The 18,783-nt window shown below is 34.2% G+C and overlaps 1 protein-coding gene across 1 annotated transcript; it reads right to left on the minus strand.

Moving 5' to 3' along the window:
- Positions 1 to 8,160: 8,160 nt before the first annotated feature.
- On the minus strand, positions 8,161 to 9,054 carry LOC144430601 (zinc finger BED domain-containing protein 5-like). Its single transcript, XM_078118614.1, has 2 exons — positions 9,040 to 9,054; positions 8,161 to 8,709 (listed from the first exon to the last, which is right to left on the minus strand). Exons 1-2 carry the CDS (start codon positions 9,052 to 9,054, stop codon positions 8,161 to 8,163), a joined length of 564 nt encoding a protein of 187 aa, XP_077974740.1.
- Positions 9,055 to 18,783: the final 9,729 nt, after the last annotated feature.

Raw genomic sequence — 18,783 nt, forward strand, 5'->3', positions numbered from 1 at the left:
TTTCTGTAACGTTTCGTACAAATATCAGTGGAGCTCATTTCAGATGTAATTAAAAAAAAAAAGTTTTATTATTGCATTTACGAAAATGATGGGTAACTAAATGTAATTAAAATTATGGGCACTTAGAGAACCTCGAACATCTGAAATGAGCTCCACTGATATTTGTGGTTCTAATTTTCCCATCATTACTTTTACGGCTAAATGCAAATTAAATGTTTATGCATTACGTCATACTTGATTTGATGTTTCAAATCCATTTACCAAATTTATTTTTTGCCATTGTTGTAAACTGCTTTTCCGAGGAAGTCTGACTCTGGTCGGACGAAACGGTACAGAAATACATTTGTGTTAGTGTGCAGCTGGACTCTTTAATTGAATAGAATAGTCATGTTTATTCCAGCTACAGTATCCTTGCAGTATACGCATACGGATCCACTAATATAAAGGCATAGAGAAAAGATAGGAAGTTAGTCTCGCGCAACTCAACTCAAACTTAGTAATGATGCTCCTAATACTATCAAAAAGCGACTATAATACCTCAAAATAATAAAATAAAATGAGGAATGAATTTGGTTGGGATGCACTACGATAAATGATTTCCAAAGAAATAGTTTTTTCCCGAAATGAACGCCTTTTATTTACGTCAAGGGTTCCCACAGTGCGATTTTGGGTACAGATAAAGTGCTAATTATATTAAATAAGTACATTTATTTCATTAATAAAAGTTTTTGCACTTCTCATATGTTGTTGGAAAAACTGAAATAATTGGAAGAGCACCTGTTAGATTAGTGCTTGGATTAGTGTTTAATTGGATATTGGCGCTTGTGAATAACGAGCATTCAAAAAGTTCTCACTGAGACTTCTGTTAGTTTTTTTTACCAATAAATTCAACTTGAATTTATTTAAAGATGATGAGTTGGGAAGCCCTGATTTACGTTATCTCATTGCTCGAAACTCAAAATCTAGCATGGAATCGCGAAGGTTTAGCAATAGATCAGACAATAAGGTGGAAAACATTAGAACAGCTTTAACCAACATACAACTTAAAAGATTGGAAGAAGATTATTCATTTTTTATTATGTTCTTGGCAGTATTCTTTTCTTGATGTTGACGGCTTCCGCTTTGATTTTGCTAACGTGTGCTATGCGAAAGTCGCTATGTACAACTATTACAGTAACGTTATTCACGTTTACGGCTGATCCAGCTTGATCAATTTCAACTCATAAGTTACATTCAGTTGAATTTAATTAAACTAAGATCATCGCGTAGTCCATATGAAATTTGATACATTCTAATATAAATAATTATAGAATGACGCCTTCTGTTTAGTGCCTGGGTTTTTGCATATAAAGCAGTGTTTTTTAACTTGGGTTCGATCGAATCCCTGGGGTTTGATGAAGCTTTTCCATGGGTTCGACGAAGGTCCACTGAAACAGTTGTATATTATGAGACCATTACCCAGCGTACTAATTATACAAAATGATCTGTAGTTTATAGCAGATATACAAGTTTACACGTTTAAGCAACTCATAAAATAGCCGCGTGTAGCTTCGCATAGATAGTAGATACACGTTTTATTGGATCTGTCAATGACTGTCACACATAAGTTTTTTCAATACAATTCATCGAGAACACATATTGCCACATATATCGTGCGCTGGGTGCACGTACTTCTCGGTGATAGCGTTTTGCGATGCTTTCTGCTTGTGAGCACGAGATATCCTAGGTATTTATGACAAACCTAGAAGGTTTAAGTTAATATTTGCGTGAACGACATCTTCATTCATAATCGACTAATAAAATGTAACTCAGTTTTACTAAGGAGTGGAAATAAGAATTTAGTGTACGTAAATAAATATAATATCAAGGCATTTTTGAATTTCAAGTACAGTTTGTGGCAAAGATTTCCAAGCAAAGTGGCAAAGCAAAGATATTTTGATTTCCCCTAAACAAAAAAGCACGCAAAACAACACAATGGATACACAGTGAATTGAGAAAATCGGTTGGTATCTTGGCCATTACGTATTTTCTAGACAATCTCAATATGGTGCTGAGTCATATGGTATCTCTATTTCTACAAAACAATGGACAAAAGCCCTCATCCGATTTTGAAGATTGACTCAAGCTACCAACGTTTTTGAGGTATAATACCATCATTCGTGTTTGAAAAAAATGCATTATTTTCTTTATTAGTATTTGGCCTTCGCACTAGAGATGTAGCGATGTACCGGTATCGGCAATATCGGCCAATTTTTCGTAATTCGAAGTGTATCGGTATCGGCTAAGTTTGGACCGATATTTCCGATATATATATTTAGCTTCTAAATATCATTCAGAATGTTTTAAAAAAATAGGTTAGAAGACTAATCTTGAAAATTATTTTTTGTTTGGATAGATCTTGATTTATGAGCGATTGCACGTTCCGTTCCCACACCCGCTGACCTGTTTTAAGCCATTTATCAGTCAAACAGGGTCAATCAATTTGGGTATTTTCGCTACCGAATTTTTATATTAAAATTTCTAATATTACATGGTAATTATGGAGAATTATATCAATCGAATATTAATGGATGTTCCGATGTGTAAAATTCAAAAAACGTCGTTATATTGGCCCAAAATCCTACGCACGTTACTCAATGTATCAGTTTCATACGATAAGTAGGCTAAACATTTATTTTTTTTTACCACCAACAATAGCCAAATCCCTACTAGTTTTCTAATAAAGCACCGAAATAACTAGCACCAGTTCTCAATGCATCTGAACCAATTAACGCATTTGGATCCCAAACATCTACTTCTTATTATGTGACATTCCTCTTTTTTGATCCGAAAAAATGTGCACTATTAATAATGCTCAAAGACTATTGTTTTAAGCCATCCGCCCTGCACAATTGAGGTGATAATTACATAGTATCGGAATATCGGTCGTTTCCGAATATCGGCGTATCGGTATCGGCGACAAAAGTGGTATCGATACACCTCTACTTCACACCCTCTTTTTCACTCAACTTATAGAGAACTTGCACGGGTCACGTGACTTTGTTTACTGTACGGCAAAAAAACAAAAACGTCCATTTGGCTCCTGTCAGTTTTAAGTCGGATTAAACGTTTCCATTTTGTTTGGCTGTTGAAAAGGTTATTTCGTATTGTTCCGTTGGCTGTGCGTATAGTACTATAGACAACGAAATGGATCTTCAGTTATATGCCACTGTTTTCAAAAAATCCGGAACGTCCCGCAATGTGGATATCATCTATTGGCAGGACTGCTTGGTGTCAAGTCCAGAGGTCATCTCGCTTGTGTTTCACTGTTTGCGGACAGCACTTTGTTGATGGTGAGTGATAATGTGCCGTTATCAATTTCTCTAAATATTCATAAGCTCCCTCATTTCAATGGAAAGCAGATGACAAACTACTGTTATTGGTAGGCCTGGGCTAGGCGTAGAGGATTACAGCTCTCTTCCCACTGAGGGTGGTTCACACGACCGCTGGTCGATTACGACATCCCCCCACCATCAAGTCCATGCTTATGAAAAAAATAACTGGCTAACTAATCCCGACATAGAATGGTAATCGTACGATGTTGCACCTTGCAATCCTCCCTCACCAGATAAATCCTATCCTCTAAAAACTACCGACATTGGTAGGCATATTTGCGTTTTAAATTGGAAGGAAATCTTCATTGATGCTCAGAAGGTGTTGTCTGATTGTTTTGTCAGTTAGCAGGTAATCTATTACCGGTCTGATACACAAACTTGGCAGTTGGCACTGTCAAATGATGATTAGTGTTTAATTTCTTTTCAGGAAAAAGGAGAGATAACCCATTATCAGCTGCCTATGTCCCATCAATATTTGAATTTTCGCCATCCCCAGAGAGGACCATTTCAACAAATTCTGTTACCTTGTATGCGTTGCAATATCACTTTGCAGTTGTTAGCATAAACATTTAATGTGTCTTTCGACTAGACCTACCACACTTTAGTTTAAAAGAAGCCGCCTATACCCTTTTTCACTAGAACCACTGTAAAATATTTAATAGAAATTACCCCTAAGGCATCATATCTTCCATTTGGAAGGGCTGTGGAGGCAGATACATTTTTACTCTAAATTGTGGCGTGTTACTTCCAGGTTATCTTATCCTTGCGTATAGATATCTTGATGTTAGCGACTCCAACTGACCCATGCATGCCACCTTGAAAGTTCTCTAGTCTCTAGTGTACCAATAATATTAAGCAGTTGGAGCGTTCAGACCTTGAAAACAGTCGAATCTGAGCACGATGGATTCATGTGAAACACGTAATGTGCATTTATGGGCAAAAATATCCCATCCTGAGCTGCACCGATCCATAACCTCCTGCCTATGGAATCAAAACATTAAACAAATTGGTGTACTGTGCACATTCAAAAATCTTTGCAAATCAAGTGTGCCTTTTGACTAAGGGAAATTTAGCATTAAAATGGTCAATCTCAATATAAACCTGGTATCTGCAGATAAAACCAATTGTTTTTTGAAAATACATTTTTAATGTGCTTTATTTTTCAAATATAATTTATAATTACTGTAAAGTGTGTGATACATTTGGTACCATGAATACCATTTGCAAATTAGCTTGGGTTACACCCCTCTCAAATGAAATTTCAGACTCTTAATCATATCTCATAATATTCTTTAAACAAAAGGTTGCGGCTAGTCGGCTACCCATTAGAATTTTCTTTCAGACCACCGCTAAGTTTCATCGGCAACTGTATTTGGTTGTAGTATCGGTGTCCAACTTTAGACTGAAACCTTCACTACCAGACCCATCGAAACAAAAACAAAATTTGATAGGGTCGTATTGAAGTTTCTTTCGTTCAAGCACAAGGGACACTTTATCTCCACCAATCCACAGTAATCACAAGTTACTTTGTTATTACGATTATCATCAATAAATGGATACTAAGGATGTATTATCAAGTCACGCAAGCTGAGGTCTTGTGCCACTGTGGTCTTGTTGCAACTTTTACTTTGCCATCCATCTATTCCATGGTCGCACCCATATCTGTGAGATAATGGATACAGATTCATTCGATATCATGATCCTGCACTAGCTTTGTAATAATTTCACACCTAATAATAGATTACCTGTTAACTAGGAAATCAATACCTTATGGCAACTGATGATTAATTCTTTACACAAGTCTATAGCATATATAATTGGTAAATAAATGTGATGTTACCGTATATTGCTATTTCGTAGATTGTCTCAGAACTTGCAAGTCACCCGTTCACCCTTCAACTTCAATGCCCACGTTAATGAAGATGCGTTAAAAATCTCTGTATGTTTTTATTCGTAAATTACCACAACACACAGAATACAAATCTTAAAACATTTATCCACACTAGCTTTTTTATTGAAAGATATCGAGTCGTATTTATATACGTCGATCATAAATCTAATTAAATACTGTAAACGTGAGCTCGTGATTCACGTTATAAACAGAAACTCCTATTATCTCAATAAGGGTAATTATTAACATCGTACGGATGGGAACTTAGATATAATTATTTCAATAAGTGACAAAGGTCTTGAGAATATAAATTTTAATTTGATAATGATCGGGTGGAACCTGTTATGTTCTTAAAACTGGTGTAATTTGATTCCTACGAAAGTCTTTGTTCGAATTTTGAGAAAAATTAACTTTGTTTTCATATTTTTAACATGAAATGGAGTACATTTGGGGGTTAGTTGCTATAAGTCAAGTCTGCAAGTAGTCTTACGCCTAGGCCTACCAATTACAGTAGTTTGTCATCTGCTTTCCATTGAAATGGAGAGCTTATGAATATTTAAAGAAATTGATAACGGAACATTATCACTCACCATCATCGAAGTGCTGTCCGCAAACAGTGAAACACAAGTGAGATGACTTCTGGACTTGACACCAAGCAGTCCTGCCAATAGATGATATCTACATTGCGCGACTTTCCGGATCTTTTGAAAACAGTGGAATATAACTGAAGATCCATTTCGTTGTCTATATATACGAAATAACCATTTTCAACAGCCAAATCAAACAGCTACAAATACTACTTATCATACCAGATCCATATCAACTTCGCAGCTTTGCAGTACACCAGAACGTAGTCTGTGTAGCAGGTTAGGGTTAGGGAGTAACTTTATTCCAATTTTCCCTATTTTAGTTATATTACAAGTTCGACGACTAGCCAAGTGACTTCCGCAGTAGTTGTACCTGAAATTATGGCTTACCCCAACCTGGTACACATACTACGTTCTGTTGTCCGCCATCTTGGTTCACATACTTCGGGTGTTCCGATTTTTTTTTGTATTGAATAGGTAGATGTTTACTGATGGCCTATACATGCCTTCTCAAGCTTGAGTTCAAGGCGTCCACAAACGTGATTGGCTCAAGGAGACGCAACAAGATAAGACATTACGTAAACGACCCTGTGACGAGAACCAAACTTGAAATACGACCGAATGAATGAGTTTGTATAACGTTGGAAAACTCTATCACTTTAACCTTAACAACATAAATAAGCATAAATTACCGAACAATTTTAACCGTAATAATGCCTTTATTTCATGAGAAAAAAGTCGATACAGAAACTCGAAATCCTTATTATGGGGTCATAACAGATTAGTTTTTTTGACATCATTGCATCAGAGGGGTCTTGCAATTAGCATAGCCTGTCTCGTCGTTTAATAAATCAGGTTGCCGCCGATGTATATTCTTCATTATCATACCGCACTCGTTTTGCCCATGGCTGCCCTTGATTAAATAAGTTTCATGATTTTTCTCACTCGAAACGTCTCTCTGGTATCTCGGATAAATATTCCTGTTAAAATCGTATGACTTTGGTATATATACAAACTTGCAAAGATACAATACAAGAATTTTTACTTACATTTTTAAAAATATAATTCTGGCAGCTTATGCATTTTCACGGCTCTGCAAGGGTTATTTCAATAAAGCAAATTGATTCAAAACAAGCCCTTGTTTTAAATCGAACCTTCACCTGATAAATTAACCATTTTTTAAACAAATATAGTTACCATTTCGGGAACGGGAAGAAAAATCGAGGTTATGAAAACTCAAGTTCCCGCAGAATTAAATCCAATAGCACGGTCTAGAAAAGCAATAAAATTTTCCTTTCCCATTGAATGCAAAGTTTCGTGTTCTGATGACCGTGAGTTTGCTTAATCATGTAATTCAAACTGGAGAACAAAGAGAATGAAAGTGGAAAACAAATTAAAGTGGTATCGGCATGAGCGACTTGGACTTGCGGTATATAAAGTTGTCCTAATTCCTACATTTCCACGAGTCTCAATAACAAGTTGAATCCCATTTGTTGATTAGGAATACAGCCGCTGAAAAGTAACAGAGCTTTCAAATATGTCACAGTTCGTTAGAATAGATTTTAATCTGAATTTCAACTGTGCAGCGTCCAATTTCCGATTTTTAGGTAATGTATTTTTTCGAGTGGGATTTGTCCAAAATAGCTCACAATGTACTAGGTGTTACCATAATTCTTTTGATTATGGATAGTTGGAAATAAGTTAGGCCAGTTAATGTAATTAGTATCATGTATTTCCAACAATGTGAAAAATCCTAGTGACGTCATATGGTTTTCTACGTGAAATTAATTTTGGCGTCATAACAAAGATGTTCATGTAATACAGTGTTTCTCAACCTTTTACTGACTGCGTACCACCACTTCAGTGTTTTTTAGTCCGGCCGCGTGCCACCGACGAAGTTACCTTTTTCGGAGTGGGAAAATGGCACAAAAAACGCCCTATGAAAGTATTTCACAATGTGGCACTACACTACATCGATTTTTTTAGAGCTTCATGCAAAGATTTCATATCAATTATACGCCGCAACAGCGTATTGATTGCGTGCAAAATCGCAAGAGGATTTACGTCGTCTACCGTCAGAGCTGAAAAGCTTTGAATATCGCCGCCACTAAATTATTGCAAACCTCGGGCGAATACACTTTGATCGGCGCTAGTCGCTATCACGAACTGCCTAACCTAGTCTCCAAATTAATTTGCTGAAATGTATGTATTATTGCAAAAAAAATCGAATTTTAGAAAAGCGTTATAGTTTAATGCGAGTGTTGCAATTTTTTTTCTACAAGCTGGTCTATGCGGGGTTTGACCATGGTTAACTGTATAAAACCAATAGTTGAGGAACAGCATTACGGGCCAGTGTGGGGTAACTAGAAGACAATTTTAGCCAGAAATTGATTAGTGATGGAGAGCATTCTCTGTGCACATTTTTTGCAGTTTCATCAGCTTGGATATCAATTATCTCTTCTTGTTCACCAGTTCCAACAGGTAGAAGTGCGGGATTGACAAAAAACGGATTGACCATATATGGGCAGCATATTGTATGCGGAAAGTAATGCATCAATTCCGTGATTAGCAATCTTAGATGTTCTGCAATTTCTTGAGAAAATTTTTCATTTGGTTCCCACGAAACGGTGGTGAAGAATTCTAACATTCCGTAACGTTTGCTCTCCACATTTTTCATCCAAATGTCCAGCTTCCGAACGAACACTTCAAGCTTAGAGACAAAGTCTTGGATTGATCTGTCTGGCCCTTGGAACGAACGATTCACATCGTTAAGAGCTTGAAAAATATCCGATAAGTAAGCCAACTGTAATATAAACTCCTCGTTTTTCAAATCCTTTTTGAAATCTTGTCTCTTATCCTGGAAAAATGTGAACAGTTCTTGTTGAAGTTCAAAGACTCTTCTAGTGATATTTCCGCGAGATCCCGTGATCTGAATTCAAATCTTCACACAATCTTGCAAACAGTCGAGGGTTAAGAGCAGATGTTTTGACGTAATTCACCATTTTTATTATTCGATCCAAGCATGACAGTAGGTCTGGAGGGAGCACCTCGGCACAAAGAGCAAACCTGTGGATGAAGCAGTGAACAAATGTGGCGCGTGGGGATACGGTTTTAACATGCGATTGGAACCCTGAAATTCGACCAAGCAAGGATGGAGCACCATCAGTTGTGCATCCAACCAACTTGCCCTAATCCAGGTCATTTTGGGTGAAGAGTTCGGCCAAAACGTTGAAGACATCGATTCCCTTTGTTGTAGCTGACAGATCCGTGCTCAGTAATAATTCTGTTTTCACAGAATTATTCTGAATAAAGCGGACATAAAAGAGTAATTGAGAATCAAATAGACACGGGGGTAAGTACCGCACAATTTGGGCACAGATAGCAAACGTCAGCTTCAATAACAGATGCGTCGTATGCCATGAAAATTACAAGATTGCGAAAAATCTTAGCCCGATGCTTCAGGCAAATACTTGCTTCACCTATGTTTGAATATTGTGACAAATGCCCATGTCTAGGCAAAGAAACAAACATGGGTGGAAAATGTTAGAAGTCTTTCACGTTCATTATTATTCTGGTAATTGTAAATAATATTGCAAGCTGGTTCATATTTCTACATAACGATCGTTTCAATATTATGTTGGTATTGGTATTATATGTCTCCATCATTTTTAAAAAATCGCTTTTCTCTTCGAATACTGGACCAATTGCTTTTAAATTTTCAGTGAGTAAAGATTGATTTTTTTGCCAGAAGGCTATTTATTTATTTCTAAATTTCGCATGAAATCTGATATTTCGTCTAAAATTTCGGTGTATTATTTTATTCTTGGGAACACTGGCTGTCCGGTTTGATTCTGTAAATTATTTCTACGCAACAGCGGAATTTTTTGTGGGTACCGGTGGCGTCAAAGGTAAATACTGCTTCGCTCTGGTTAACGTGTCCATATATTAGAGCACAGCTCTTGTTTGCATATTTTAGAATAAAGTATGTTAATAACCTGCCTGTTGGGTTTGCCGTAAACCTTAGCAATCCTCAACAATACTATATATTTATTATTCACACGTCTATATCTACAATACTGGAATCATTTTGTTTTATCACCTCACTATTTCGTCTTTTCATTCATCACATTTACATATTCAAAGTGGCGAAGTTGTTAATTATCGTGAAACCTGGCAAAGATGCATCAAAGGAAGTTAATGGCCCGAAGTGTCACCGCCCAACACGATATAGGCTTCTTGTAGAGGCTCATCATAAATACTAAGTCGCTTATATTCTACATAACATATTGACACACTCTGTTGAATTAGCTTAATATATATGTACACAACTGCGTGACGAAACCAAGGATTGGCTGGTATATATTGTCACGTTTTTGGTTTAAATAGCAAGATCTTGGCCAAAGTGAACCTAGAAAGAAAATTCTCTATGCATGACGTTACAAAGTAAAGTGAATACGTACATTCATGCATAACATTACAAAGTAAAACTGACTGCGCTGACTCATGCATGACGTTCCGAAGTAAAACTGACTATGCTCACTCATGCATAACGTAACAAATGTGAACTGACTACGCTCACTCATGCATGACCTTACAAAGTAAAACTGACTACGCTCACCCATGAATGAAGTTAAAAAGTAAAACTGACTACGCTCACCCATGCATGCATGACATTCCAAAGTAAAACAGACTACGCTCTCTCATGCATGATGTTACAAAGTAAAATTGACTATGCTTACTAATGCATGCATGACGTTCCAAAGTAAAACCGACTACGCTCACTCATGCATGATGTTACAAAGTAAAACTGATTACGCTCACCCACGCATGAAGTTACAAAACAAAACTGAATACGCTCACTCATGCATGACGTTACAAAGTAAAGCTGACTACCCTCACCCACGCATGAAGTTACAAAGTAAAACCGACTATGCTCACTAATGAAGGAAGTTACAAAGTAAAAACTGACTATGCTCACTCATACATGGTGTTACAAAGTAAACCCGACTACGCCCACTCATGCATGACTCATGAAATTACAAAGTAAAATCGACTACGCTCCCCATGCATGACATTACAAAGTAAAACTGACTACGCTCACTCATGCATGACGATACAAAATAAAAATGATTCTGCTCACTCATGCATGGAGAAGTTACAGTGAAACAAACTACGCTCACTCATGCATGACGTTACAAAGTGCAACCCCATCAATGAACTGACTATGCTCACCCGTGCATGAAGCTGCAAAGTAAATCTAACCATGCCCACCCATTCATGAAGTTGCAAAACTGCCAATCGAAGTTGCAAGGTAAACCGACTATGCTCATCCATGCATGAAGTTGCTAAGTAAAACTGACCATGCTCACCACCCATGTATGAAGTTTCTTGGTGGCCTCTAACTACATTTCTTTTGGTGATAGTCTTTCGGCATATTTGTCTAGTATCCACCAATATCACTTATCACTTTGCTCTGCCATTTCAAAACGGAATGAAACAAGAGAATCAATCAAAGCAAATAAATTTATTTTATTATACAGATATATTTTCTCCATTTATTATATATATATGCAAAATACAACTAAAACATATTGCAAAGTAAGGAGTAAGTATTGGAGTAGTCACATATTTGATTAAATAATCTAAATAGATTCGTAAGTAATATATATTCATTGCAACATTGCATTTTTCAATATTTAAACAAAAAAAGTATTTTCTAAAATGTCAAAATATAATTCCGAGCTTCCATGTGGACCCAAGGGGTGTCGGTTTTCCCACTCGTTAGGACTTGTTGATGGGGTCCTATCGCGCTTCAGAAAAATCTGAAACGCCCTATGCCCATATTTAAATTCCAAACGAATACATGACAATACCAATAAAACCACAGTGGACATTAGAAACGTTGACTCCAACAAATAGTGGCTTGTCAAAATTATAAAAACCCAGTCATTAATGCATTATATTATACCTCATCGTGATTGTCTTCACAGATCTTGTTCGGCTTCTTCTATGTCTCGGTAAGTAATCTTCTGAAAAAAAAACATATAATAAAAATATTCAATAGAATCGAATTTATCAATAAAATTCACTTAATTGAATTTAAAATTTGTAAAAATTTTTACATGTAATCTGTAGATTTTCCTTGCATCCGTCTTTTCCTAATTCTCCCAGCCCTTCCATAGTTCTTTGCCTGAGAATCTAGAATACCATTAAGATATCTAAGCCTAATAAAACCCTATAAATCCTAATGGCGGGAATGGGTCTGAATCTAACTATACCAAATAAAATAATAACAACAAAAAAGCCATGGCAACCTGTTAATACTTTTCTTTTTTGTCGGTGTCACGATATCCTGGTTCCTGTTGAAAATATCTTAAAAATAGAAGAGAAATTAATGATTATGACAAACACAGATAGGAAAATATGGATAGAGCATATTCCTAAAAAAGCTTTATTATTAAATATTCAATATCAGCTATGAACATAATACTTCGTGCATTACTGTATCAGTATTTATATAATCTAAAGAATATTATATCTAACTAAAATAAAAATAAACACTAGAAGGCGTAAGCTTGACTAATGAAACACTTGTAACATACTCACCGGAATTTCAGATTTGTCTATGATTATGTCTTTTTTCAATTTCTTCAGAGCCTTCAAAAATCTGTGCCTGAGAAGCTAAGATAACATTACCAATATCTAAGCCTAATAAAATTTGTAAGAATATTTACATTCAATTTGTAGATTTTTCTTGTATCAGTCTTTTCCTATTTTCTTCATTGTTTCCTTGTATCAGTCTTTTCCTAATTTCCCCATTGCCTTCATAATTCTTTGCCTGAGAATCTAGAATACCATTAAAAATATCTAAGCCTAATAAAAACCCTATTAATCCTAATGGCGGGAATGGGTCTAAATCTATCTATACCAAATAAAATAATAACAACAAAAGAGCCATGGCAACCTGTTAATACTTTTCTTTTTTGTCGGTGTCACGATATCCTGGTTCCTGTTGAAAATATCTTAAAAATAGAAGTGAAATCATAATTATGACAAACACAGATAGAAAAATATGGATAGAGCATATTACTAAAAAAGCTTTATTATTAAATATTCAATATCAGCAATGAACATAATACTTCGTGCATTACTGTATCGGTATTAATATAATCTAAAGAATATTATATCCAACTAAAATCAAAATAAACACTAGAAGGCGTAAGCCTGAATAATGAAACACTTGTAACATACTTACCGGAATTTCAGATTTGTCTATGATTCCGTCTTTTTTCAATTTCTCCAGTGCCTTCAAAATTATGTGCCTGAGAAGCTGAGATAACATTAACAATATCTAAGCCTAATAAAACTTGTAAAAATATTTACATTCAATTTGTAAATTTTTCTTGTATCAGTCTTTTCCTATTTTCTTCATTGTTTCCTTGTATCAGTCTTTTCCTAATTTCCCCATTGCCTTCATAATTCTTTGCCTGAGAATCTAGAATACCATTAAAAATACCTAAGCCTAATAAAAACCCTAATAATCCTAATGGCGGGTATTTCTAACGGTGGGAACGGGTCTAAATCTATCTCTAACAAAGCAAATAATATAAACAAAAAAAGCCATGGTAAGCCTGTTAATACTTTTCTTCTTTGGTCGGTGTCACGACATTCTGTTTCCTGTTGAAAATACCTCAAAAATGAAAGAGAAAATAATGATTAGGACAAATAAAATAGGCAAATAAGGATAGAGCCTATTACTAAAACAGCTTTAATAATAAATATTCAATATCAGCAATGAATATAATACTTCGTGCATTACTGTATCAGTATTGATATAATCAAAAAAAATATTATATCGAACTAAAATCAAAATGAACACTAGATGGGAGTAAGCATGACTAATGAAACACTTGTAACATACTCACCGGAATTTCAGATTTGTCTCTGATTCCGTCTATTTTTCAATTGCTCCAGTGCTTTCAGAATTCTGTGCCTGAGAAGCTAAGATAATATTAACAATATCTAAGCCTAATAAAATTGGTAAAATATTTACATGTAATTTTTAGATTTTTCTTGCATCCGTCTTTTCTTAATCTTCCCAGTTCCTGCATAGTTCTGTGCCTGAGAAGCTAGAAAAACATCAAAAATATCTAAGCCTAATAAAATTTGTAAGAATATTTACATTCAATTTGTAGATTTTTCTTGTATCAGTCTTTTCCTATTTTCTTCATTGTTTCCTTGTATCAGTCTTTTCCTAATTTCCCCATTGCCTTCATAATTCTTTGCCTGAGAATCTAGAATACCATTAAAAATACCCAAGCCTAATAAAAACCCTATTAATCCTAATGGCGGGTATTTCTAACGGTGGGAATAAGTCTAAATCTATCTCTAACAGAGCAAATATTAAAAACAAAAAAAGCCATGGTAAGCCTGTTAATACTTTTCTTCTTTGGTCGGTGTCACGACATTCTGTTTCCTGTTGAAAATACCTCAAAAATAAAAGAGAAAATAATGATTAGGACAAATAAAATAGGCAAATATGGATAGAGCCTATTACTAAAAAACTTTAATATTGAATATTCAATATCAGCAATGAATATAATACTTCGTGCATTACTGTATCAGTATTAATATAATCAAAGAAAATATTATATCGAACTAAAATCAAAATGAACACTAGATGGGAGTAAGCCTGACTAATGAAACACTTGTAACATACTCACTGGAATTTCAGATTTGTCTCTGATTCCGTCTTTTTTTCAATTGCTCCAGTGCTTTCAGAATTCTGTGCCTGAGAAGCTAAGATAATATTAACAATATCTAAGCCTAATAAAAACCCTATTATTCCTAATGGCGGGAATGGGTCTAAATCTATCTATACCAAATAAAATAATAACAACAAAAAAGCCATGGCAACCTGTTAATACTTTTCTTTTTTGTCGATGTCACGATAACCTGGTTCCTGTTGAAAATATCTTAAAAATAGAAGTGAAATCATAATTATGACAATCACAGATAGAAAAATATGGATAGAGCATATTACTAAAAAAGCTTTATTATTAAATATTCAATATCAGCAATGAACATAATACTTCGTGCATTACTGTATCAGTATTATTATAATCTAAAGAATATTATATCCAACTAAAATCAAAATAAACACTAGAAGGCGTAAGCCTGACTAATGAAACACTTGTAACATACTTTACCGGAATTTCAGATTTGTCTATGATTCCGTCTTTTTTCAATTTCTCCAGTGCCTTCAAAATTATGTGCCTGAGAAGCTGAGATAACATTAACAATATCTAAGCCTAATAAAACTTGTAAAAATATTTACATTCAATTTGTAGATTTTTCTTGTATCAGTCTTTTCCTATTTTCTTCATTGTTTCCTTGTATCAGTCTTTTCCTAATTTCCCCATTGCCTTCATAATTCTTTGCCTGAGAATCTAGAATACCATTAAAAATACCTAAGCCTAATAAAAACCCTATTAATCCTAATGGCGGGTATTTCTAACGGTGGGAATGGGTCTAAATCTATCTCTAACAGAGCAAATATAAAAAACAAAAAAGCCATGGTAAGCCTGTTAATACTTTTCTTCTTTGGTCGGTGTCACGACATTCTGTTTCCTGTTGAAAATACCTCAAAAATGAAAGAGAAAATAATGATTAGGACAAATAAAATAGGCAAATAATACTAAAAAAGCTTTATTATTAAATATTCATTATCAGCAATGAACATAATACTTCGTGCATTACTGTATCAGTATTAATATAATCTAAAGAATATTATATCAAACTAAAATCAAAATAAACACTAGAAGGCGTAAGCCTGACTAATGAAACACTTGTAACATACTTACCGGAATTTTAGATTTCTCTATGATTCCATCTTTTTTCAATTTCTCCAGTGCCTTTAAAATTCTGTGCCTGAGAAGCTAAGATAGCATTAACAATATCTAAGTCTAATAAAATTTGTAAGAACATTTCCATTCAATTTGTAGATTTTTCCTGTATCAGTCTTTTCCTATTTTCTTCATTGTTTCCTTGTATCAGTCTTTTCCTAATTTCTCCATTGCCTTCATATTTCTTTGCCTGAGAATCTAGAATACCATTAAAAATATCTAAGCCTAATAAAAACCCTATTAATCCTAATGGCGGGTATTTCTAACGGTGGGAATGGGTCTAAATCTATCTCTAACAGAGCAAATATTATAAACAAAAAAAAGCCATGGTAAGCCTGTTAATACTTTTCTTCTTTGGTCGGTGTCACGACATTCTGTTTCCTGTTGAAAATATCTCAAAAATGAAAGAGAAAATATTGATTAGGACAAATAAAATAGGCAAATATGGATAGAGCCTATTACTAAAAAAGCTTTAATATTAAATATTCAATATCAGCAATGAATATAATACTTCGTGCATTACTGTATCAGTATTGATATATTCAAAAAAAATATTATATCGAACTAAAATCAAAATGAACACTAGAAGGGAGTAAGCATGACTAATGAAACACTTGTAACATACTCACCGGAATTTCAGATTTGTCTCTGATTCCGTCTATTTTTCAATTGCTCCAGTGCTTTCAGAATTCTGTGCCTGAGAAGCTAAGATAATATTAACAATATCTAAGCCTAATAAAATTCGTAAAATATTTACATGTAATTTGTAGATTTTTCTTGCATCCGTCTTTTCCTAATCTTCCCAGTTCCTGCATAGTTCTGTGCCTGAGAAGCTAGAATAACATTAAAAAAATTTAAGCCTAATAAAATTTGTAAGAATATTTACATTCAATTTGTAGATTTTTCTTGTATCAGTCTTTTCATATTTTCTTCATTGTTTCCTTGTATCAGTCTTTTCCTAATTTCCCCATTGCCTTCATAATTCTTTGCCTGAGAATCTAGAATACCATTAAAAATACCTAAGCCTAATAAAAACCGTATTAATCCTAATGGCGGGTATTTTTAACGGTGGGAATAAGTCTAAATCTAACTCTAACAGAGCAAATATTAAAAACAAAAAAGCCATGGTAAGCCTGTTAATACTTTTCTTCTTTGGTCGGTGTCACGACATTCTGTTTCCTGTTGAAAATACCTCAAAAATAAAAGAGAAAATAATGATTAGGACAAATAAAATAGGCAAATATGGATAGAGCCTATTACTAAAAAAGCTTTAATATTAAATATTCAATATCAGCAATGAATATAATACTTCGTGCATTACTGTATCAGTTTTAATATAATCAAAGAAAATATTATATCGAACTAAAATCAAAATGAACACTAGATGGGAGTAAGCCTGACTAATGAAACACTTGTAACATACTCACCGGAATTTCAGATTTGTCTCTGATTCCGTCTTTTTTTCAATTGCTCCAGTGCTTTCAGAATTCTGTGCCTGAGAAGCTAAGATAATATTAACAATATCTAAGCCTAATAAAATTCGTAAAATATTTACATGTAATTTGTAGATTTTCCTTGCATCCGTCTTTTCCTAATCTTCTCAGACCCTGCATAGTTCTGTGCCTGAGAAGCTAGAATAACATTAAAAATATCTAAGCCTAATAAAAACCCTATTATTCCTAATGGCGGGAATGGGTCTAAATCTATCTATACCAAATAAAATAATAACAACAAAAAAGCCATGGCAACCTGTTAATACTTTTCTTTTTTGTCGGTGTCACGATATCCTGGTTCCTGTTGAAAATATCTTAAAAATAGAAGTGAAATCATAATTATGATAAACACAGATAGAAAAATATGGATAGAGCATATTACTAAAAAAGCTTTATTATTAAATATTCAATATCAGCAATGAACATAATACTTCGTGCATTACTGTATCAGTATTAATATAATCTAAAGAATATTATATCCAACTAAAATCAAAATAAACACTAGAAGGCGTAAGCCTGACTAATGAAACACTTGTAACATACTTACCGGAATTTCAGATTTGTCTATGATTCCGTCTTTTTTCAATTTCTCCAGTGCCTTCAAAATTATGTGCCTGAGAAGCTGAGATAACATTAACAATATCTAAGCCTAATAAAACTTGTAAAAATATTTACATTCAATTTATAGATTTTTCTTGTATCAGTCTTTTCCTATTTTCTTCCTTGTTTCCTTGTATCAGTCTTTTCCTAATTTCCCCATTGCCTTCATAATTCTTTGCCTGAGCCATTAAAAATACTTAAGCCTAATAAAAACCCTATTAATCCTAATGGCGGGTATTTCTAACGGTGGGAATAAGTCTAAATCTATCTCTAACAGAGCAAATATTAAAAACAAAAAAAGCCATGGTAAGCCTGTTAATACTTTTCTTCTTTGGTCGGTGTCACGACATTCTGTTTCCTGTTGAAAATACCTCAAAAATAAAAGAGAAAATAATGATTAGGACAAATAAAATAGGCAAATATGGATAGAGCCTATTACTAAAAAAGCTTTAATATTAAATATTCAATATCAGCAATGAATATAATACTTCGTGCATTACTGTATCAGTATTAATATAATCAAAGAAAATATTATATCGAACTAAAATCAAAATGAACACTAGATGAGAGTAAGCCTGACTAATGAAACACTTGTAACATACTCACCGGAATTTCAGATTTGTCTCTGATTCCGTCTTTTTTTCAATTGCTCCAGTGCTTTCAGAATTCTGTGCCTGAGAAGCTAAGATAATATTAACAATATCTAAGCCTAATAAAATTCGTAAAATATTTACATGTAATTTGTAGATTTTCCTTGCATCCGTCTTTTCCTAATCTTCTCAGACTCTGCATAGTTCTGTGCCTGAGAAGCTAGAATAACATTAAAAATATCTAAGCCTAATAAAAACCCTATTATTCCTAATGGCGGGAATGGGTCTAAATCTATCTATACCAAATAAAATAATAACAACAAAAAAGCCATGGCAACCTGTT

Source organism: Styela clava, chromosome 12 (genome assembly GCF_964204865.1).
Source record: "Styela clava chromosome 12, kaStyClav1.hap1.2, whole genome shotgun sequence".
Taxonomy (NCBI): Eukaryota; Metazoa; Chordata; class Ascidiacea; order Stolidobranchia; family Styelidae; genus Styela; species Styela clava.